Below are 24,849 nucleotides of genomic sequence, written 5' to 3'. Positions count from 1 at the left end.
AGACGAGACATGTCTTTCGTTTAGTAGCACTCGAAATTTCCACGTAAAATATCATTCAATGGATTATTCAGATGAAATAATAGGTATTGTCTATAATAACTATAAATGCAATGAGATTTTTTTTTAAAGTTTGAGTTTAATAGTTATGTTTCTGATATACAATGGTTTAGCTTTTATTAACTACACTCTATTTCATTTGCATGAAAAAACAATGTGATGTATCTCTTATTAAAAACAATAAGTGCATAATTTTGAAGGTTTTCTTAAGGCTCTATGCTAATTGTGTTTTATCCAAGGCAGACAGCCTTGATGAAACTTTTAATGTTTGCATGTAGCCTTCATTTACGTTAGATTATGTAATACAAATATAACAAGGCTACTGATTATGTCTAGATGTGTTTTTGCAGATTTATCTGAAGTGGTAATTTATTTATTAATGTGAACTCGAAAACAAAAAAATACAAAATTGTATTGTGTTTTATATGTGTGTATTATACACTGTGATATATATTTTTATTACGCTATTTAACTTATTTCGTCTCGCATTTGCTACGAAAAAAATTTGTGAGTGTACTGATGATTTTTAAATATATTTTACTATGAATTCTCGTTGAAGATAAAGTGTATTGGATTCGATGAGAATTTTAGGTCGTATAAAAAGGCAACGGTTCTATAAACGACGTGACATTTTTTTTGCATTTTAATAAGCTCCCTTTTTCTATGTGTATGAGTAGTTTCAATAAAACCGATTGTCCTATTGTTGTACTACTAACAATATACATCATTATTTACCAAGCAATTAGTTATCTATTATGGATGACCTCGCTTAGACAAATGATCTGTCATCTTGATATATTGACATCTCGCCTCAGGAGGACCTTTCGACCACAATCCGGTTTGATTTGACTTATCTCATATATCATAAGGACATTATCTTAATGCAATTGATGGCTGTTCTAATTATACGTGTTGTCGAGACAAAATAATTAAGACCGCATACTAATTTCAATTAAATGTGTCGAATAAATCTGATTATTAATATTTTTATATATTAGATACTTTTTTGTATTTTTTAATTATGTCAATAATACTTAAATATTTTAGAGGAAGAACAGGTTATTTTTTTTCCAAGTGAAATTATTTAATAGGATTATTGTGATAGGGTTTGTGCGTTTGGGTAGGTACCATCTATTCATCAGATATTCTACCGCCAAATAGCCACGCCCAGTATTGTTGTGTTACGCTTTGAAGGGTGAGTGAGCCAGTTTAACTACAGGCACATGAGACACAACATCTTAGTTCCAAAGGTTGGTGGCGCATTGGCGATCAAAGGAATGATTAATATTTCTTCCAGCGTCATTGTCTATGGGCGACTGTTGCCACTTACCATCAGGTGGCCGATTTGCTCGTCCACCTGCATATATCATAATAACAAAATAAAAATGTATTTCTTAAGTATAAAATATTTTGTTACACTTCAGAGTAATATTATACGATTAAATGCGAAAGTAACTATCAAATTAGTACTATTTTTTATTTTATCTCATTATGTATAAGCGAATGAATCAATTGTAATAATAATTCATATAAATTCAGCACAAGATCTAGATAAGAACGTAAATAAATAAATTTGAACACTTGATTGATTTTAAATACTATCAGGGTCGTGTTTTCAACGAAAACAAGGATATGATCTATGTTACTAACGATCTTATTCGAATATACTATAATTTTTCGCCTTGCTGCAACTTACTTCGAAATGATATCCGCGCTCGTAGCAACCTTTAGGACGGTCGTAAAGTGTCAAGTCGCACGACTAGAAACTTTACGTCCGACACTTCTCTCGGCGTCTTCGTGGAGGCTATTAAGACCAACGGTTAATAAAATTGTGTTTAATAAAAATTTAATAACGTAGTTCATTAAGAAATAAATTTAAGATTAAAAATAAAATAAAAAAAAACCTAAGTGTTTTTTTACAATAATTATGTTTTTTAAATTATAAAAATTAACTATCACGTAAATTTTAAAATAAATGTGTAATACTTATTCGAGGCACACTAAAAAAAAAATAATGAAAATTGATGAAATATATGGACTTCTATTATTTTTATAACTAGGGGGTTTTAATTTAATTGAATTTAGCAATTGTATGTAGATACAAATAAGTGAAGCTGTCATTCGCCTTTAAGCACACTTTAATAAATGTCAGCTCATATTAAGCTTTTTTTTCTCTTAGGTAAGGTTATATCTCCATAACTATACAGGTGCATTTCAAACCACAATATAGTACTTACTAAATATTATTACTGAGTGGATGGCAACTACGACGAGTAAACATACACAAATCCTTATTACTGGTTATTTATATGTAAATATGAACCAGTAGTTACTAAGAAAACACATAAGAAATAACAATATAAAAGAATTTCATTGCAAACCAAGACATATATACCTACGATTTGTATTCATATCCGCGCAGCATTCCATAAAAAAAACTAAAAACTAAAAACGCAGTTGCTTAAAAATGCGAAAAAATCAAATGTTTGAAATTTCAGAGCGTAATTTGAATAAATTTAATATTATGTAGTCGCTAAGTTTAATAGGAATCATAAAAAAGTTCTGTAAAACATAACATTAAAATGAATATATTTTAGCAAATTTGTTCTCTGATAAGGATAAAGAAAATCCAAATAACCGTTCGTATTATCTTTTATGCTTTTAATCTGGTCTTTGTATTACGCTACGGAAGTCGACGCGCACGGCTGGAACTAACATTCGCATTAACCTAGTTGCGTTCAATCCTGGTTATTTGGGTCCTTTTATGAAATAATCGTAGTTCATAATGCACATTTTGGTGGTATTAAAATAGTTCTAATCACTTGTCATTAATGTTAATCACCTTTCTATAAATTGCTTATCGTTATTTAGAGAGAAAAGAAAGTACACGAGCAAATAGAGCTGATGGTAAAAAGTCACTTTTGGTGATTGAGGCAGAAACTGAAAGAACTTTATTTTGTACTAGCTGGTGCCCGTGACTCCGTTCGCGTGACTTTAAGCCTCAAAAGTATTATATGGTTGACGTATCTGTGTATCTTTGCGTCTGAGTGGCATCGTAGTTCCCAAGTGGATGCACAGATTACGATTTTTTTTTGATAGATAACTTATTTTAGTGCTTTGCCATCGATAAAAATGAAACCACTAACAACCGAACGTTTTAAAATTATAATTTAATCTTGTAATATTAAAAAAATATGAATTATTTGCCTTACTGCGGAACATTATACACGTAGTGCCATCGGGGATTAAAACATAGATTTTTTTGCAGTTGCGAACAAGGTTTTAAACTCATAAACGTTGGTTCCATAACATCCTGATTTTAATAAGCCAAAGCCATATATTACTCCAAAGTTACTACAGTATATCAATAAAAACCACATCCAAATTGGTTAAGGCGTTTTTGATATTATCGGTAACAACAAACTGATAAACTGATAAGATTTCGATCAGATACGATTTTATTATATGTCCGAGAGACGTATTATCCGTGTTTTGCTGTATCTCATCTATGTTATGTCATGTTATCCTACATAATTTTTACTACCAGGTAGCATTAAAACAAAAATAGTTTGTTTTATTATTGATCGATATATGGTTTTTTATATGCATTATATACAGTATATTTAGTAAAATATAAAACCTTTGTTCATCGTTAATGCGATGCCAATTATAGGATGTACGGCGTTCTGTGCTTGAATTTTAGTAATGAAACTTTTTTAAAATAAATAAATATTTGTTTTGTAATTAGGAAAGAATTACATAATAACATAATCCACATTTTCAAAGGGCTAAATAATTCAGATTCCTCATTAAAATATAGGTCAAATTTTAATGAAAATCTAGATGTGTAAGTTTTTATTTTAACATGTGCTCATGTGTAAGTTATAATTATACATAAACTCTGTATTTTAATTACTAAAAACTTGCCAAGTCATTAATTACAGTGAAATAGCATATTATCAATGACTTACTCTAATGTCATCGTGTGATTTACGATCATCAAACAATTCTGTAATAATAAAACAACTAAGAGACACTTATGTCTTACTGGGCAAAGACTTCCTATCCTGAAGAAGACTCTTGGAGTTTAGTCCGCCACACTGCTCTAATGGAGATCGGTAAATAAATATATTGTAGAATTTATTCCACGCAAGCACGAGATGGATTATGAAACATACAAAAAATAATCGTTTATCCGAAGTACCAGCAACCTTTGGTTAAGATTCACGTTGTATGTCCACTGGGATATAACAGATCAATAATAATTATAAAATACTAACATTACCAGTAGATATTTTTTTTATATAATTCCTTTACCTAGTAGCTTTTAGTTTAATTACGCTTCTGTAATCAAGGCAATGGCAATAGGATAGAAATAGATAGATAAATTAAGGTCTTTTATCTACAATTACATCGCACTGGTGTCCCGCAATTTAACAGCACACAAAACCTTGGCAGTCGTTAATTACGACAGCGTTGGATTTCTTGTTATTAAATAATCCGGCGATTGTCTGAAGCTGTTCTCATTGATGCGATGTATTATTTTTAATAAATACGTTTTGAATATCTAATATATTTGACGTGTTTGAATATAGTTATTTGAAATTAACTTTTTTCATAGTTAAAATAACATAACGTAATTAACGATAATATCAGTAAAGCATATATAATAGAATAGTAACGTTTACTGTATAATATTGCGTTTTTATTGTAACGATTTAAATATTATAATTAAAAATTTCTATTCGAATTAATTTCATTGTTATGAATTTTAACGAACATAAAGACACCAGAATAAATACACATACTAATATATATATTTATATACATACATTATAAAGATAGGATGTTTCTTTGATTGAACGCGTTAATTATGTAATAATATTGACTGCCTCCTTGGTTTTGTCTTACCTATACAGACATATAATAGATCCCGAGTCTATACATGAATTACAGACACGAATTAAGCACATGAAAATTCAGTTGTTTCCTGGTCTTGAACACGCAATCATTTTTAACTTTTTTTAACTTCTTGATTTTTAACTTCTTGGTTATACAAGTTTATTTTTATATGAGAGTTAAATTTTTTTTGTTTCTACAAAACAATTAAGAGATGCGACAAGAAATTCTCTGTCTCGTTAAAACGAAACGGAAAGTGATTCGAAACAGATCAAATAGTTATATGTCGAATACGTCACTCTTGGTATTTTACTTGAAGTCAATAATCAATATGTTGACCCCGTTACTCGTTTCAGGGATATCAACAAATATTTAAACTCTAATTCGTTTGAAATGAGATATTGCGACGAATTTTATTGACCTTTTTTATCGTATTTACTTTGAAAAATAAGTCTAATATAAATAATATTAGACTTATTTTTTAATATATAATATTTTAAATTCAAATAACTTATTTTGTTATGAAAATTGCGACCAGTTTTAAGTATAGATTTCAGTAGGATGTAACATGAGTGCCATTACTACTACACTAAAACGTTGCTTTTTTTTTGTCCTTTACATTATCTTATCTATCTTATTCATTAATACAATGATCAAAGGCGGATATATAACGCATTAACTGCGTACACGCCGCAACAGTCAACCAGTTCAGACATTCGCTGTTCGTATTCCGTTTATTATGGTATTATAATTGTCATATTACCTAAAATTGTCAAAACAAAGTTACAAAATAAGAACATTGCACAGCCCACAAATATTCTACCGCCAAATAGTACTCAGTATGGTTGTGTTCCGGTTTGAAGGGTGTGTGAGCCAGTGGAACTACAGGCACAAGGGACATATTATTAACATCTCAGTTCCCAAGGTTGGTGGCGCATTGGTGATGTAGATGTGGTGATATAGGAATGGTTAATATTTCTTACAGCGCAATTGTCTATGGGCGGTGGTGACCACTCACAATCAGGTGGCCCATTTGCTCGTCCGCCTACCGATATCATAAAATATATATTCAATTAGGCATAATATGTTATATCCGAATAGGATTGTATCTAAAATAAAATCCTATGACTACATATATCCTGTTACGTATATGGTTATTGGGATTACGAGCACCATTTTACAGATATAAGTTGAATAGAAACGTCTAATGCTCGATTTGATAGTCGCAGGTTTTCTTTTTAAAATAGTTTTCTCTACTTGAATATCAATGTTCTCGTTTACTCATAGTGAATATCGTGAGTTAAAAGACTTAACAGAGTATACAAAATAGAACATTTGCATAAAATTATTGTTCATCCTTTACACAATTTTCTTCTAGAAGAGACTAAAACGATTGCTATATATAGTACGAAATCTAAATTATAATGTGCATCAGGACGATAAATTGTATACTCATTAATAAAGTTTAACAATTTGAGAATACAGAATTGAAAATTTAGTAGTAAAATAGACTTAATAAATATAAATTAAAATCTTGAGCATTTCATATTAAGCAAACATCAGAGATGAGAATCATTTCTGTGAACGTTTATTAATTAACAACACCAAGAGTGTATGAACTATATCCAAGTATAACGCGACTTTAATTGTACGTGATAGCTAAATTAATATTAAGTGATTGTATTATCATATGAATGTTAAATACAAAATGTAACTAAAATTTAATATTTTAACAAACTGAAAAAAAAAAATCTACAATAAAATTTTTAACATAATATTGATAAAAAAATGCAATGTAAAACATTTTAATAAGAAAACAAATCAATGATAGCAATCTTAAATAATATTAATTAATTAATCGGCGCGATTTTGGTCAAGTCTTGAATCATTGTAACCTTTATTGGGGTGAAAGGGACACTTCAGGTGCTTGCACTCGCTTGTTATGCTTAAGACGGGACTGAAAAAAAATGTACAAAATATTCAACGAAATCTTCTATCTAGTCTTTTTGTAGATAAGTTATGTATATTAACTAATTTTTGATTTAATTATAAATAATTTTAGTTCAATTAATTTATCACAAAATATGAGCCCTTAACAATATAATTGACAGATTAAGCATTTTATTTGATGTTTCCAGTCCGTACTGGTTCACATAATGTTGTCTTAGATTTTCGTCATCAGTCTGCCCGTGACCACGAACACTGCAAAGTGCTCGAAACGTCGGGATGTTAAAATAATTAATATACGCGATTAAATCCGTTAAAAACTAGTTTTATTTCAATGTGTAATAATCGCGAAAATCTAAGACAACATTATGTGAACCAGTACGGACTGGAAACATCAAATAAAATTTGCCAGATTAAGCATTTTCTATAAATAAAAATAGTACCTTCCAATTTCGACATAGATAAATTTGGTTATGTAGATATTACACGATATTTCAATTAACGAATAAAAAATACGCGGCTCGCGCGATAAGATACATTTAGGATGAAAATATTGCTTTGTTTGATACTTAGTTATATCATATATTTTTTTCATTTATTTTATTTATTACAAATAGGAAGCTAACAGATATAAAAAAAATCTTTATATTAAAAACGTCGGAAGTCGTAATGATTTAACTTTGCATACCGCATATAACTCAGCACGCATAAAAATAAACTTAAATTATTGATAGTATTCGCTAATTATTACATTAAAAATACTAGTCAAACAATAGTTTAAAATGCACGTTAACAAAAATTTTAGAAGAATGTAAGTGTGACTGAAATAAAATTTATGTAAAATAAACGAGTTATAACTAATGATCTCAAAAAAAAAAAAATATCTTTAATTATATTTTTAAAATTTGTTTATATGACGCGATTTAAAATAATGATTTGATTCATACATTGTTGAACTTTATGACACGACGAATTCGATGTAATTATTGATATTACTTTTGAATTTTATTTTTAATTAACAATATTGAATAAATTGATATCGTATTTAATGCAAATTCACAATGATTATTATTACTTTTAATAAAGCTGGATTACAAAATCGCTATTACAAAATCGTAATGGATATCAAGTAGATATTTCACGACCCATTGAAAGGTATTCTCTCCTCGTGATTTAAAATATATTATCAAGATTCGAACAATATAGACTATTTTCTGCTGGCCAAAAACAACCTTTAAATGTCCCATAGCGGAGGTAAGGCTTTTATGAAATATGAAGATATTTCGACTGAGATGCAATGCCACCTGTAATGTATTGGTTGATAAACATGCAAACATTATATTTTGAAACACGTAATGCTTTTTTTCTGTACAAAATGACTACAATACAAACTAAGCACGTGAAAAATCAATCGAACTCTACATTATATAAGTTATATATTATCATTAATATATAGTTATTTATATGTTTTAATTGTTCTGCTATATATATATTTTGGTCCGAACGTAGAATATTATATTCTTATCCCGTACATTTGGGTAAAGAATAAAAAACAAAAGCAAAACGTAACCTCGTTAAAATTAATGTAAAATATTTTCATTTTATTATTCGTAGCCATTGAAATGTAATTACTGTCGGCTCCAATTACTAAGTCTATGCTTATGATTTTTATTACTTATTTCACGTTAAAATAACGACTAACAAACGTTTTTAATTATTTCATAAATAGAACACGAAATATAATTGTAAAAAAAAAAAATTAGACACAGTTACAATGTGTACATGATCCGCAACTGAGATAATACTTTTATCTATATATCTAAATATATTTTTTTTCTTCTGATTTCGAATTGGCTAAAACTCGTTACGTAGTATTTAGTCTCATATAAACATAAAAACCGAGTTGTCTATTTATCATAGATAAATAGACAACTCGGTTTTTATGTTAAGATAAAATTATTTTTTCTAATTTCAAAACAGTATATAAAACAATCACCATTTACACTTTTGCATAACATCATATAAGAACGTATAATATATATAGATATATATATAACTAACTGTTACCAGGTACCGACTGAAAAAAAAAAAAACCAAATTGGATTACTCTTTACGTTTTCTGTCAATTTTGTTGTCGTATTTTCATAACTCACTTTAATAAACGGAAAAGTATTGAATAAAAATTTAATTTCGTGGCGGAGCCTGTCTAAATTTAGATTTACAAAGGATATCCCTTAATATGATTTCTCTAACTCATAAGAATTAACTGAGATAATATACTTAGATCAGCAAAAAATAAATATTCATATTCATTAGTCGTTCCCATTTCCCCTTACAATATCACATATAATATAACACGTAGAGAACAAAGATTAAATCACGAGGAAGTCATAAATTCGGAGTTTCGACGGTCACCAGGTCCCATGAGATAGCAATATGTCGTTTATCTCTCCCGCACGATATAGAGCATAATAATATGTAATTTTCTTCGATGTCTGTGGAAACTTAGCTTTTCGAGCAAATGTCGTAGTTCAGTAAATAATATATCGGGAATATTATTTTGATATATTACCGTGATTTAAGTTTTTCAATTCTTAACATTGTACCTATTACAATATCGTGTTTTATTTTATTTTTATTTAATTAATTGATCAGAATAAAATATTGTTTCACTTTATATGACAATTTTACGGCCTTAAATATTATATCTCGTTGGTTTACTGTCCAATAATGTGCATATCACTAATTACGAATTCCAGTTCTAGACTAAAATTTTTAAATATTATAATTTCTAATCTTGCACTTGATATCTCTACCCGTCTCGATGTGTAACACCGGATTATTAGAATGAGACTAATGATATTGAATCTGTGCTCGTGCAAATAACTGTGCTTGTGCATCACAGATAATATGAGCTGCACGATTGTTTAGCCACTATGATTGACCACCATGGCATAAACTCGGTCAAATGTCAATTAAAATTTCTTGTCAAACACTACTATGCATATTTATTGTTAATATGCATATTTATATGCATATTTATATAATATTCATAACGTATTTGAAAATAGATACGGGTTTCTTGTCAAAGGAAATTTTCCGTACTTTAATAAATATTATTCATACTCTTATGATACCATTAATGTGATAACATTATTTATTCATGTAATTCATTGTATGCATTACATTTGAATAATCTTAGTGACACAAAGAAACTCTTTTATATATTTACATTAATTTTTCTTTTGTTTGAAAACGAGCCAATTTATTTAAAATACGATATTAAGTCATATTAATTTATTAAAATTGTACCGTATGATTTTCAGTGAAAAGGAGGGAAGGGATGTGGGGCGGCGGCGCGCAATGCGTGCATGCGTCGCTCCCGCGTGGAGCCCGCGCGCAGCCAGCTCCTACGCTCAGCGGTGCCATCGCTAGCCGCCGCCCTCCCAGGTATAGACACCTACGGACATTTTATGATTTAAAAAAATAAAATTGTTGCTATATGAGAATACAAATATCTTATGCCAAAACTTCGTCAAAGATAAATAAAAAAATATTTATTCAAATAGAATTTTATAAATTTCCATTTGCAAAACAATTTAGTAATTAGTATTTTTCTGATGTCTTCTAAAAATAATTATAAAAATAAGTATTATCAATGGTATTAAAATGACACAATACAATTTATCCAATAAACGAAGTACTTTCGAATTAGTCGAGCTCAGAATTATATATTTGATACTAGAATAGATCGGAATATTTCATGTTTACGATACTTTAGTATTTATCGTAATTATTCCAGACCCACGCCTCCATCGCCGACGCTAGTAGCACAGATCGATTCATCGGTAGCTTGTCTATGGCTACTGACTCCTCTGTCTGCTGGGACCGCAGTCATAGCTATCATCGTAGCAGTAACGACAAATAACTGGCTACACACACAAGAAAACATGCTGAATCCAGCTTTTAATGGCACAGGCAAACACGAGCTCGTTGCGAAACACACAGTTTCTGGACTTTGGCGTATTTGTCATACAGATCGTGAGTTATTTTTTTTATTGTGTATAACGATATAAATTAAATTAAGCATTTATTTATTATATATAAATTATTATTGTAGCCATGGCATATATGACTGTTCATATTCCAATTGGTGCTTTGAGATTTGATCTCACAAAATTGATTAAAATAAATAAAAACATGGAATTTTTTTGTTAAAATAACTATATTTTTTTTCTTATTATTATAATATTTATGATACGCCAAGTATAGAGTATGCACGGCACATTCACATTAGGGAGTAGCGCGCCATAACAGAGTGTCATGCAATTAATTGCCGACTCTGCAGTCAATATGAGTCGCTTTTACCCCCAAGGCGCGCCAATAGATATTTCACGTTAAAAAAGTTTTATAGTTTATAAATTAAATAGTATTTGAACAAGAAATAGATATCTCGATGGTTATCTATAAGCGGTGGTGCCATAAGATGTAAATGATAGAGTTATCAATGAGTTCATCGGGCTCGCATAAAATTCTGCCGCTGGATAAGGGTAGTTAAAGCAATATTTTTTCTTATACTATTGAAATCTTAGGTCAAGTGTTGCAATGAAAACTAGCACACATCGGTAACATATCAAAATTAAGTTAGGATTTTTGTCTGACGTTATGTACGTATGTATATTTGGACATTAAATTTTATTTTTGAAATATAGTAGAAAAATGAAATAAATGAAATTGTATAAGTTGACAATGGCAGGCGTGACTTCCGGCCGTGACTTGCCCACAATACGGACGTTTCCCCACTAGGGAACCCCATTGTCCTGTCCACGGGCGGCCCCATGCATTACATTCATACGTGCTATGATGTTTCCGTTGCTGTCACGGCATTTGTTACTGGTCCGTATTCTTTACATAAGTTTATTTAGCTATTTAGAAACATCTAGAAATATTACTTTTAGATAGTTGTAAATATGCTGTAAGCTTTACTATACGACCAAATTGATATATGCTGCAGGGTTAAAGCCGTTCTTAAAAAAGTTATCGGTTTTTTCTGTGGCGAAATTGTCAGTAACAGCTCGGAAACTGGAAGTTGGCAGTGTTTACACTTCCGTGCCTTTGCTCGTATGTTTTATAAAATGAATTCCGTCAGAACGTTTAAAAGTTATTGTGTGACAAACGTATTTATAATTAATAAGTAAGATCTAAGAAACACAATAGTTCGAAGTTTATTTATTATTTTTAAGGCAAAGAGGTTACACTACTATAAGATTATTTAATCGTCTCACAAGAATATTTAAATGTGTTCTTTTATTTTTTCAGCTGGCAGCACAGAATTTCGATGTCTGGATATTCCATACTTCCCACTATCTCAATATGCACCGGATTTGAGTGACTCGACTAACGCAATACCATGTAAGTCTAGAAGAATATAATTGATTCAATCGTATTATTACATAACTATAAATAATCTTGGTAGATTATTTAAAGTTTCCCATAATAAAATGTGGTCTTCTATTTAAATAATGTTTTTCTTCTTTTTTAAATAGATTAATTAAAATATGAAAATTAAGAACTGGCAACTATTATTCTTAAGGTTCGTCCTATAACATACAAACGAATTTTTAATACCCCGGACTCCATCCGTCTAAAATATTATTTTTTATCACATGGTAAATATAAAATTTTTTTGAAAAAATGCCTGAATTTATATTACACATTTTACAGAACATTTTTTTAGGAATGCCAGTTTACCTTACGATAACTTTAGGTAATAACTGTTGTGATTCCTAAAAAATTGTTGATTAAAATGTAAACCTTATTTTATTTTAAGCCACAATTAGAATTTATGTTAAATTAAATTTACAAAGAAAATATACATAAAGAAACAAATAGTACAATGTTTTGTATAAAAATATTTCTAAAAGACTTATATTATATTTATATTTCTAATCAATTAAAAATATGTATAAGACGTCTGAGAAAATTAAGCAGAGAGAAATTATTCTCATTCCACCTCATTAGCTAGAGAGCATTAAGTATAGGAGATTAATAGAGGGCATTACTGTTTTTGACATCTCTTATAATATCTATCTACACACAATAATAACAAATTCATTTTAAGAATTCGGTTATATTTATAGCCGTGTCATTATATAAACATTTATAGCCTACCGTTAATGGTTAAAAATATATCTTAATAACCATCAACGGACATAGAAATCGAGGTCGACTATTTGTAATTAAGTTCAAAGCCCTATGGCATATCCAAAATTCTGCCTTTTTGGTTCATTTGTATTTCCAAATGTCTATAATAACTGGAATATTAGTACATATAACACTCTGAAATTGTAAAAACCTTTAGATTATAATCTATCTATACATACATATATTCACCCAAATGATTTATAGATACATTTAAATTTACACAAAGTGCATGTAAGGATATATTAAAGATATTATTAGAATTTACGTAATTTTTATTTGAAATTATTCGCTTTCAGATGTAGTAACTCGGTCTGCAGTACCCTTGTTACTGGCGGTTTTTACACAGGCCGTGGGAGGATTGTGTTGCGTGCTCGGGCATTGCGTAAAAGGGAGAAGACTTTGTACATTTATCGCTGGCGTCCTTTTTATTATATCTGGTGAGTCGAATGAAGGATAACAGCTTTTATCTTTTTTCCAAAATACATTTATGGAATGTTCCTCGAGATTTGAGATGAATTACTTGTATCTTATGTGTAAGCTGTTGCTACTTTACGATGTTTAGGACTAGGATCAGGATTTTTAATTACAATTCAGATATAACAATGAAATAAATCACGATTACTTTATATTTTATTAAGAATTTACTTAATGCAATTCATCAAAGGTTCAAAAATTATAAGCATTTGTATGTCCCAGTCTACTAAGCGTTATTTCTAAATCAAAATTAAATTTTTATATAGAAACTATATCGAGATTTAATTTTTATACCGTTTCGCGATTATGAAAGGTACATTCTCGTATTACATTGTCTTTCTAGTATTTTATCGCATATAAAAATGAATTATAAAACCGTCTCAGTAAAAGTTGGATTTCCGTTTTTGTTACTCGTTTTAAATATTTAAGGTTTTTAATTTCAATTTTAATGATAACATAAAGATTTGCTCTTATATTTTTAAAATTGAATTGCTCAACCGAAATGCTTTGAATTAACATTCGACATTTCTGTATTTCAGGTCTCATAATGTTGACTGGAATCGTCATGTACATATCCGTATTTAAATCACAAGTGGGCCACAAACTGCGTTACATGACATTCTTTGATACGCCTCGGATGTCATACAGTTACGGTTACTCGTTTGGACTGTACCTAAGTGGCTTCGTTGCAGCGGAGCTAGCTGGTACCTCGGCTATATTTCTTTTTTTACAATGGTACCAAAAAGATTGGATCACAGAATTGACAGAGAAGGCAAAAGCCGATTGCCGAGCTTGGGATCGAGAGTATGCCTTTTCTGACTTTAGAGAAAGGGATTCAACTCTGTTAGAGAGGCGCATGATGAAAAGAGACACTTATCCTCCATCCGGATCATCGGCGGCTACGCCACGTGAACGGCGGCGCTTTGTTTACGATGGCGATGAAATGCCACATTGTTCAATACATAAAAATAGACGAATAAATTTAAGTTCAGCGTCTCTTAAAGACTTATCGTCGTCTACTCTTTATGGATTTCCAGCAGCGCCACGACCGACAGCATGTGACAATTACTTCGAGGAATTCAAAGAGGTCCCACAAAGTGCAAATACATTAAGTGGTCTAAGGAGTGCTTCAATATTTCAATCGCAAGCCTCAGTTGCGAGTGGCAGATTTTTGGATACTTCAGCAGTTGAGCCTCCACCGTCTCGTGAAGAGGAAATGGTAACATTTGGTGCTGGGGCAAGAACAGTCATTGAAGACAAACCACCTCGCCATGACCGAGCTGTAGGCACCGATCCCTATAGACGGACGACGCCAGTCTGATTAACGACTCCCCGGGTTTCCCCCCCTGAAGCATATCGATAAGTGATAACAGCGATAGTGTTTCGCTCCATTTGATGTACTGGATATTATATGTATAGTAGCCATGAAAGAATTGAACGTCGAGAAAAGTGATTTTCGAATTTATGAACTATATGTGACTTGTGTCATGGAAAATTTTTGACTGTTACATTTCCTTGAATAAATACTGCCATTTGTGTAATTCGTTTCTTATTTCAAAATCATGGAAGGGTTCCAAAAAGTAATGCTTCAAAAACATCACAAATTAATAAGTGATATTTAGGTTAGGTTAGGATTTTATTAGTGAGAAAATTAAATGATCAGATGAATTAATAAAAAAAAGATACATTAAATTAATAAACCAAATCTTACTATTCATATCTATTGCCTACTCTACAGAATGTTTCTTTAATATGTCCGTTACGTGTTGAAGAAGCCTGCTTTTGTCGATCAAACTATTTCGTCGGTAAAACAGGAAAGGAGAAGAAATTTATTAAAATAGCTAAATATAAGTTAGTGATATTTATGAGATGTTATTGAATTATATTATATGGGATTTTTTACTGTAAGGCTTTAGTGTATTTTTTTTCATACGATGTACTTTTTTAACTACATTTTTTTAAATAATAAGCATCTTGTTGTGACTTAAAAATATGAATATAAAACCTTATTCATAAGAATGAGGTTTAACTATGTTCTAAATTTAAACATTGACGTATTTATATGAAAATAATATTTTATAGTTGGTTAAAAAGTGCGTCTATTATTATGTTTTAAGTAATAATAATGTTATTTACATACTCGTGAATAAAAAAAAATGGGAGCGTAAGTAAATTCTAATATGTGTGATATTGTGAAATTTAGATTGTAACTATTTATTTTTAAGCCATTAAATCAAATATACTTTTTAATATTTCAGAATAACATCACAATTGTAAGTATATATTTTAATAATATAATTATTTTTAATTTTATTGGTATTGTATATTTATTAATTTATCCTAACCTAGCGCGAGAAAGGATCCACGTAAGCCTGTAAAGGGATTACGTCCGAGATTTAAGAATATTGCCTTGATACATTTTAGAGGAATTTTTGGTTGTCTCGTACCGATTATCCTCTTGGCTTGGCAACCAGAAAAAGGAAAGGTAATACATTTTTGTCATAAAATATAATTAATAACCTATCCGAAGCAACTAATTACCAAAAATTTAAAATATTTTTTAATTGATAAATGGATAGTAAATGATATATTAAAAAATGCTAGATTTATGGGAACTAAACGGTTCCCACCTAAATATATCTACAACCACTTAGTCTCTTTGTATATATATTGCATATGTATATGATAAAATCAAAGATAAGACCTAGGGGACGGAGGACCGAAGATTTAATTCAGTTCATGCTTTGTGATAACGAGGAACACAGCAAAGAACTTCAATGTTTCCTATAAAATCAATACCACGTGTTTCTTGTTTGTTTTTAATTATTAAATAAATAGGCGGGACACTTAATGATAAATGGTCACAACTGCCCATAAATATTGGCACTAAGAAATATTTACTATTCCTTTCCAATACGCCTTTTTTATATAAAGATTATTGCATAGAAGTACATGAATAGCCTCTTACGACAGAGTAGTGTGAATTGGTATCACACGTACATATACCAATTTTACTTATAATATTTTTATTCCAGCATGATATTACGGTTAGATGTCTCTGGATTTGGATGTTTTGGTTTTTCTTGCTACAGCCAGTTAATATTCCGGTCACAGGCTTTATACCGATGTTTCTGTTACCAATGGCCGGAGTCATGTCTACAGTGGATACTTGCAAATGTTATTTTAATGTCAGTATTATAACCACACACACACTGGTATTAATTTTTCTAGGTTAAGGATTGACAAAAAAATTGTTATAACTATACTTGTCTTCAAAATTTAATTTATTGTGTTCACTCGACCGTATTAATCAGTTTCATTCTTGTCTTCTCCATCCTACCTGACAGTAGCGATATAATCAGTTCCCTGTCAGCACAACTTAAAGCCATTTAAGTTTTTAAGCCACCAAAAATTTAAAGAATTTTACGAAGATATTTTGCTCTAAGTAATATATTTTTATTAGATAGTAATAATGACCCAAATATTCATGTTTTTAGAAGTATACATTATACACAAATTCGTAGAACATATATTTTATTTTTGCATAGAAGAGTTAACATATTTTTAAGTTAACAGGTTCAATTATAAAAAAAAAACAATTTATATATTCTTAGTATGGCAAAAGTTAGCGATATATTAACAATTTAATTATTTCTTTAAATAACATTAGAACAGAAGTGACTATTTGTATTTTTTTCCAGGATAATATAGGTTTACATATATTAGCTGGTATGCTGCATTTATTGGTAAACGGATGTGGTCTCGATCGACGTATTATTCTATCGTTACTTTGTTCTGGTGACGCTTGTCAATTTTCTGGAAAAAGGTTAATTCTTTTGTATTAATTTATCAAATCAAGTAGTTTCGTATTTTCTCAAAGCAACAGGCATAGAGGTAGGCAGACTGTAAAATGTGCCACGATTATTTTTTTGGAAGTAGAGCTTGGTGGAGACGTATATGAGTTGTAACCAAGGGTAGGTACCATACATTAATCTCAACATATTCTACCGCTGAACAACAGTATTTACTATTGTTGTGTATCCTGTGCGTGTGAGCCACAGACACCCGGGACATGATGATGTTTGGATTGAATGTATTGTTTATATTTATTACAATTCCAATGTATGTGGGCTGTGTGACTATTTACCATAAAATGGTCCATTTGCTATTCTACCTAACTATTTAATTTAAACAAAAAATGTTATGGCATATGGCCTTTTAACATTGGCACTGCAATCAATATAAACCACTCATTACACCAATATACCGCCCTACTTATCTGATACATTGCACAGTATTGGAGAGCGATGTTTGGCGGTTGAAAGGGTGGTACTCAATACTCATTTAGATATCAGGACCATCAGGGTATCATCGGGGCTATGAATGCTAACAATCAAAGTATATATATAAGTAATGATATAGGTTCAAGCCCCGCCAAGCATCTCTGATTTTCCTAATTTCGTAATTCGGCTTTGAAGGAAAACATTATGAATAAACCTGCACGTCTAAGGAAAATCTTTCACATGTATATCTGACAACCCGCAATAAAGTAGCGTATTGGATTAAATTTCAAACCTTCTACTCGAACATAGAGGAGACTGTAGGCCAACATTGGGTCATTTACTTGACTGTTAGATTTTATAATGTAAATATCATAAAAAGTAATAATGTCCTGATGGAAAGTGGTCACGTCTGCTTATCTGCATTTATAATTTAAAAAGTTAAATTGGTTAACATTGTATTTAACTAACATAACTTTGTATTTTATATGTTGAAAAAGAGTAATTACTGAGTTTCTTGCCGGTTCTTTGCTGTAGAATCTACATTGCGAACCAGTGGTAGCTTAATATAGTTTGTAAAATGACAAAAGTGCTTGTAAAAGCCAACTCGAATAAAGCATATTTTGATATTTATTTTTGTGTCTAAGAGGCTGTTCTTTGTAAGGAATATGGCTCTGGCCGATTATATTTAGATCTATAGACAGAAAAGGTGGTAAAAGCTATTATTATTATTGCTATATAATCAAAACTCTTAAATGATAATACAAATGTTTATTAGTTATTTTACAATCCTATAATTTAAACAAAAATAATAATCTTTGTTTGAATTTCCAGGATGGTTTTAAAAGCTAGCACAGCTGCCTTTTTTCTCTCAATAATATCGAATAGATTAATAGTGACGTCGACAATAACACAGTTTTTGACACCGGCGTATTTAAATTTACAGGTAAAATGACTCATTACTTTTCTTAATACAAAATTATTCTAAGCAGGATTATTTAAGTTGCTAGGCTTACTTAATTGTTTTGACGTGTGTGTGTTTTTCGAAATATTCTTTTGTTATTTGACTCCAAAGAGGAGAAATTCTCAATTCCAATCCAAGTCGAACTAACATAGATAATATGTTATCTATATATAATAGACTCGGTGGTAGGGCCACTTGGTGGTAGGGCCACATGGTGGTAGGGCTACTTGGTGGTAGGGCTTTGTGCAAGCCCGTCTGGGTAGGTACCACCCACTCATCAGATATTCTACCGCCAAATAACAGTACTCTGTATTGTTGTGTTCCGGCTAGAAGGGTGAGTGAGCCAGTGTAATCACGATCGAATCAGATGTAAGGAATGGTTAACATTTCTTACAGCGCCTAGTCTATGGGCGGTGGTGACCACTTACCATCAGGTGGCCCATATGATCGTCCGCCAACCAATGCAATAAAATAAAAAAATAAAAAAATGTACTAACAAAATATTTGTAACTTGTTTTTGTTTTTTAATTGAATATAGACAATTTTTCGATTTTTATATTATTTTGGAAAGTAATATTGTTTTTTATGTTTCTAAATGTTGTAGAGTGCCACAGCTAGATATAGAAAGACAGAACCAGATTACGATAATATGAGATATATTGTTTTAAATGCAGTACAAACAGCATCAGCTATTGGTAAAATCTATATTTATTAATTCAATTCTAAGCTGTCATGAAGTTACTTGTATTTCAGTATAGAAATATTCTAAATCTTATTATTATGAGCCTTACTTAAGTTACCTAGGTTAAAATGGATTCTATTTAATAAAAATTTAAAATTACTGACAGTCTGAGCAGGATGAAATTTTGCACAGGGCTTACTTGTAAATTAAACTACTTGGATTTAAGATTGAGTAGACTGAGTAGATTGGGTAGACAGCAGTAAGACATGATTTTTCAAAATGCATCTCTATTCTATTGAATTTGGGTTTAATGGGTTATCCAAAGTTGCATGAAAGTTGGTCCTTTTTGAAGTTAGAGATGTGGAAATCGGTATTTTTATCTCTCTCATCATTCTCATTAACAAAAGATTATTTTATTAAATTAATAAAATTTAGGATTTTATGAAAATTAATAACTTAATAGGGTGTAATTGTGAATGAAAAATTATGGAAGTATTTCTAAAACTCTTAACGATTCAAAATATTTTTTTATTAGTATGTGTATGTAAACATATTTTTTTTTCACGAACCTGAATCGGCGATCTTTGGAACTGAAAAAAGTGTTTAAATAGTAAAACGAAATAACGTTGTATCATTAGAAAAAAAAATATATACTAAACAAGAGCTGTTTATAGAGTATTATTTTATAGTGGTTTATTTATCTCTTCTTGTTCTTTGATAGGACATAAATGATTATAGGTATCAATTGTACGTATTTTTAAGATCAGTACAGTGAGTGCTCTAATGAGATTTATTTACAGGCAGTACAGCGATTTTACATGCGGCCTTAACAACTGTAACAATGCGAGCCATTTGGTCCACGTTTGTATTCTTTAGAATTATAATTAAAGTATACGTCTCATTTTTTAATAAACAGTGCAACGTACAATATTTATACAATATTTGTTTGTTTTTGTTTTTTGCAGGAATCCTGGTAATAACGCCGAGTATCCAGATATATTTAATTATTTGCAATACACTTGTTTTGCATTTCCGATGGCTTTTACGATGTTTTTATTCAACTTTTTATACCATATGTTGCTCATTAATAGGTAAATAATATTATTTATATATAACGTACATTTTTGTATTTAGAATATGATTTACTAATAAAGGGTAAGCCAAATTATTTGGTCGAGAATTGCAAATAGGACAAGAAAAATAAAACTGCTCACATTTTAAATATTATTTGGTCCGTGCAGACCAATCTATCAAAAAAATGTACCCTAATGAGGATAGGAAGTCTTTGACACCGTCCCCCCAATCTGCTCCTAACATTCTCTCTAATATCCTCTGAAATTTATTATTTCACTTGTTTTCGTTAATTCTTAACAAAAACTATGTTATATATTTATGTTTTATTGTACTGAAGACTTATTTGTATCTCACACAGTGTAATTGGAAAACCGATGAGCGGAAACAGTATGACCGAAATGAGAAACATGTTATTAAATCACAAAAATGCTTTGCCCCCAGAGCAGAGTTACGAAAAGGTTATTGTTGTTTGATTCTCTTTGATTTCCGCTGGTTAAGAACCAGACGAACGTATGTATTTCAATCGTGGCTTCTATACCCGACAAATTTTTCTGTAAAATTTTCGTAAAACTACCAATAAGATATGAACTTAGTTAATATTATATAAAATAAATTCTGCATCTTGCGTTGTGTTTTAATTTTCCTAAAATTATAATCTTTGAAGTATTGTGTATAGTAATGTGAACAGTATCGGCGAATATTTTTTGCGGTTCTGTAGTTTATAATGTTCAATAATGAAGATTATTTTTTTTATATTTATCTTTCTTTGTTTATAGGTATGCTTGTTCTTCTATATGGCTTTCTTGGCCGTATGTTTCTTTCGATGGAGTGATTGGTTGGATATGGGCTGGTCGTCGTTCAGGACGGTGATACCAGAAATACCATTGTAAGAAATTGTTTTAAATTAAATCTTGATAAGACAGTTTAATCATAGGAAATAATGGATATGTTATAACTTTATAGAATTAAGGACGCTACTGTCGCTGCAATGTTTGTAGTAGGTCTACATGTTCTACCCAGATCAATTACGTTTTGGAAATATTTGACCGCTAAAAGTAAGTTGGACGAAATATACTTCATGAGTTGTTTGACTTATGTTAAATGTAAATGTTTACTAATTATATAATATTTTGTGTATACTATTTTGATACTTGTATAGTAATTAAATGTGGAAATGTGGAAATAATTTGTCTGAATATATTATTTATAAAACTCGTGATCGACTTTTCCAGATAGAACAGAACTTGGCGTTCTCAAGCCGGAGTCTGCAATATTGTGGTGGCGTTTTGTGGATAAGAATACTATTTATGGTTACATTATACTGATTGGTAAATATTTAATTTACTGTAGAATTGATTTATAGAATTGTAATTTTTTTCGGTTTTCCGTACCCGAGTGTTACAAAGCAAGCAATAAACAATGCTTATCTATACATAAAATAAAATTGGAGTGTCTGTTTTTAATATTAAAATAACCGCTTTTTACGAAATGCATATGTATGTATACACGGTCCATATACCGAAATATTTTTTTTACAATTTTTGTAAAAAAAATCTGTCTGTCTGTTTGTTGCGGCTAATCTCTGGAACGGCTGGACCGATTTTGATGGGACTTTCACTGAGAGGTAGCTGATGTAATAAGGAGTAACTTAGGTACAACTATAACGTATTTTCTAAATTCAAACGCGTACGAAGTCGCGGCACAGCCAGTTAGCAATAAGTAATGATTTAGAAAGAAAACTGAATGTTTAATTGTATATAAAATAGGTTTCCGAGTGGAAGAAATTACCAATTCATAACTAACTAAACAAGGCCATATAAGGCGTGGTTAATCTTTCTTACGGCGCCAATATCCAGTGGAGATCACTAGCACACACGAGTCTTAAATAGAATTAGTACGCATATACAAGTTCTTAGTTTCACAGCAATGAGACAGTCTAGGTCTATTTTATCGAAATTGTATATTGCTAGTAATTTGTTTTACATTGCAGGTGGTGGTGTAGCGTTGAATTCTGCAATTCGTATCAGTTCTCTGAATAATTTGGTAACGTCAGAATATGGACATAGTATCACGAACCTATCTTGGAATACTTCGATTTTCGTAGTATGTTTAATATCCATTATACTTGCGAATATAATGTCTGGAGTGGCTGCTTGTTGTATCTTTTTGCCGTTTGTGCTGAACATGGTTAGTACTAGATTTATTTCTGTTAAACAAGACATGTTATATTAAAGGGTACATTATTATCGTTTGTTGGTCGTTCTGATCTTTCTTTTGATCTCTAGTGATGTGGCTTTGTGCAAGACCGTCTTGATAGGTGACCATCTAATCGTCAATTATTCTTCTGGTAAAGCCTACTACTTAGTATTGTTGAACTCCAGTTTGAAATATGGACCAGTGTAATTATAGGTAAAAGGGACATACGCATTAATAATGACTGAAAATACCAGTCCAACTACTTATTAAAGAACTATAAATGACTATTAGTATAGTTAATAATAGTAATAATTATTATATAGACATATTATATTATAATCTGATTATTAATTCTCACGATGTACTATTATTTTGTTGTTATAGGCTCTAGAAACCGCAGGTGGGAATTGGCCTAAGAATGTATATTTGGGTGCAGTGGCTGTAGGTATCGGTACTTCGATGGGCTTCATGTCTCCGTTTCTTTATACTCCTGCGTATTTCTGCCATTACACAGGAAAAGTTCCAATTAAACGAATGGTAAATTATATTGAATATATGTGAATTTACTATATTTTAAATGAGAAAGTAGTTTATCTATCTGTCTGATAATATTTAACGGCCTAAATCACTGAACCGAAAAGCAAGCTTGAACCTTAGAATATAAAAAAGTAGTTTGTCTTTAGGGATAAACATAGGCCGTTTTTTATACCTAAAACCTGACGATTAAACACCAAAACGTAAGGGAAGCGACAGGCAACAACTAGTGTTGTATGTATTTGGTTTACTATCACTATGGTTAGATGATATTTCCATTTATCTGAACCTCTACCTCTATATAACTAATATATCAATCGGTTCCTGAAACGCTGACTAAAGTCAATTTTACTTGAATATTAATGCTTTTTGGATGAGTTCAGCCGATGACACCATATACAACCAATTAGTATCCAGATCGAAGCCAAATTACTGAATAATTTAGACCAACGTTTTAGAAACTGGAGGTCAATAAGATACTAGGAAATAATGAAAATAATACTTTCTGCTTAACGTATAATTTCAGATAAAATATTCAATTGGCAGCGCAATAATATGCTGCGTTACACTATGGCTGGCATTGTGCTTTTGGGGTCCATTCATATGGGACTCTGAGAAGGGGATAACAATTTATACTTTTGGCCAAGAAGCAGAAACAACAACAGCAGCAGCTGAACCGCCCGAGGGTTAATTACTTTCAACTTAATTTTAATTTGTTCTCTATTGCTATTACTTCTTTACTAGTGATAAGAACAAAAATTACATTCTTTTAATTATGTTAACAAGAAACGATTTATTTTGTTTGTTTTTAATTGTGTCATATTAATATATTACTATATATAAAGGTGGGCATCGATAGAAATAGTGTTTTATTTATTGCAATACTGCATGTCCAATAATAATTAATATTTTAAATTGAGTAGTTCATGGGCTCAACGTATTTGCCTTTATTAAAGTGCCATACCCGGAACTTTATTAAAGGCAAAAATAAAGCTTTAATAAAGGTGATTAGGAAACCGACGCGAATAATCTTGCTTTGGGTAGGTATGCATTAAACCTATTTGCGAGACATTCAAAGAGCCTATTTAAGTTTTGCTCGAATACGAATTTCCTCCAGCGTCCTTTGTGGTCCTTTTATTTCGGTTGCTTGGAAATAAGTTCCTAATTGTTGTACGTTTTTGGAGTGCTAAGAAAACGGTTATGTTTTTAAAATGATCTTTAGGACAAATTTTATAACGTTTTTTTTTCGTTTTTAAGCCATTTTTGTGGAAAAAAAATATTGACATTATATCGTTTTCCGTTTCGCATTTTAAATTTGGACCGTAATTATTATTTTAATATTGATATATAACCAGTGTTCAATCATTTTTATAAATAATAAGAAAAAAATATCACAAATAGTCACCCTCCCAAATTACCTCCTAAGGGGAAAACGTCGAATTACCTATAACTCTGTATATACATATACGAGTATAGTTATCAAAATAGTTTCGATACAATCATGACCCCGTATTTCAAATTTCATAAATAATTTGAAA

General features: G+C 30.6%; 2 protein-coding genes across 2 annotated transcripts in view; both read left to right on the top strand.

Annotated features, from left to right (window-relative positions):
- Positions 1-15,122, top strand: part of LOC125065656 — a 77,953-nt gene extending 62,831 nt beyond the window's left edge. Inside the window, exons 2-6 of the mRNA XM_047673411.1 lie at positions 10,230-10,353; positions 10,706-10,944; positions 12,223-12,315; positions 13,404-13,544; positions 14,121-15,122. Of these exons, the coding sequence (XP_047529367.1) occupies positions 10,247-10,353; positions 10,706-10,944; positions 12,223-12,315; positions 13,404-13,544; positions 14,121-14,902 (1,362 nt within the window). The 5' untranslated portion in view covers positions 10,230-10,246 and the 3' untranslated portion in view covers positions 14,903-15,122. The remainder of the gene's footprint in view (positions 1-10,229; positions 10,354-10,705; positions 10,945-12,222; positions 12,316-13,403; positions 13,545-14,120) is intronic.
- Positions 15,123-15,737: 615 nt separating this feature from the next.
- Positions 15,738-24,002, top strand: LOC125065919 (protein I'm not dead yet-like). The gene is made up of 16 exons (XM_047673778.1): positions 15,738-15,745; positions 15,840-15,854; positions 15,931-16,066; positions 16,617-16,769; positions 17,283-17,407; positions 18,696-18,807; positions 19,430-19,520; positions 20,308-20,368; positions 20,473-20,598; positions 20,940-21,039; positions 21,358-21,467; positions 21,545-21,636; positions 21,814-21,909; positions 22,572-22,768; positions 23,162-23,314; positions 23,838-24,002. Exons 1-16 carry the CDS (start codon positions 15,738-15,740, stop codon positions 24,000-24,002), a joined length of 1,740 nt encoding a protein of 579 aa, XP_047529734.1.
- Positions 24,003-24,849: the final 847 nt, after the last annotated feature.

Source organism: Vanessa atalanta, chromosome 8, assembly GCF_905147765.1.
Source record: "Vanessa atalanta chromosome 8, ilVanAtal1.2, whole genome shotgun sequence".
Taxonomy (NCBI): domain Eukaryota; kingdom Metazoa; phylum Arthropoda; class Insecta; order Lepidoptera; family Nymphalidae; genus Vanessa; species Vanessa atalanta.
The sequence above is the reverse complement of the archived record's forward strand: the minus strand, read 5'-3'. Positions and strand labels throughout refer to the sequence as shown.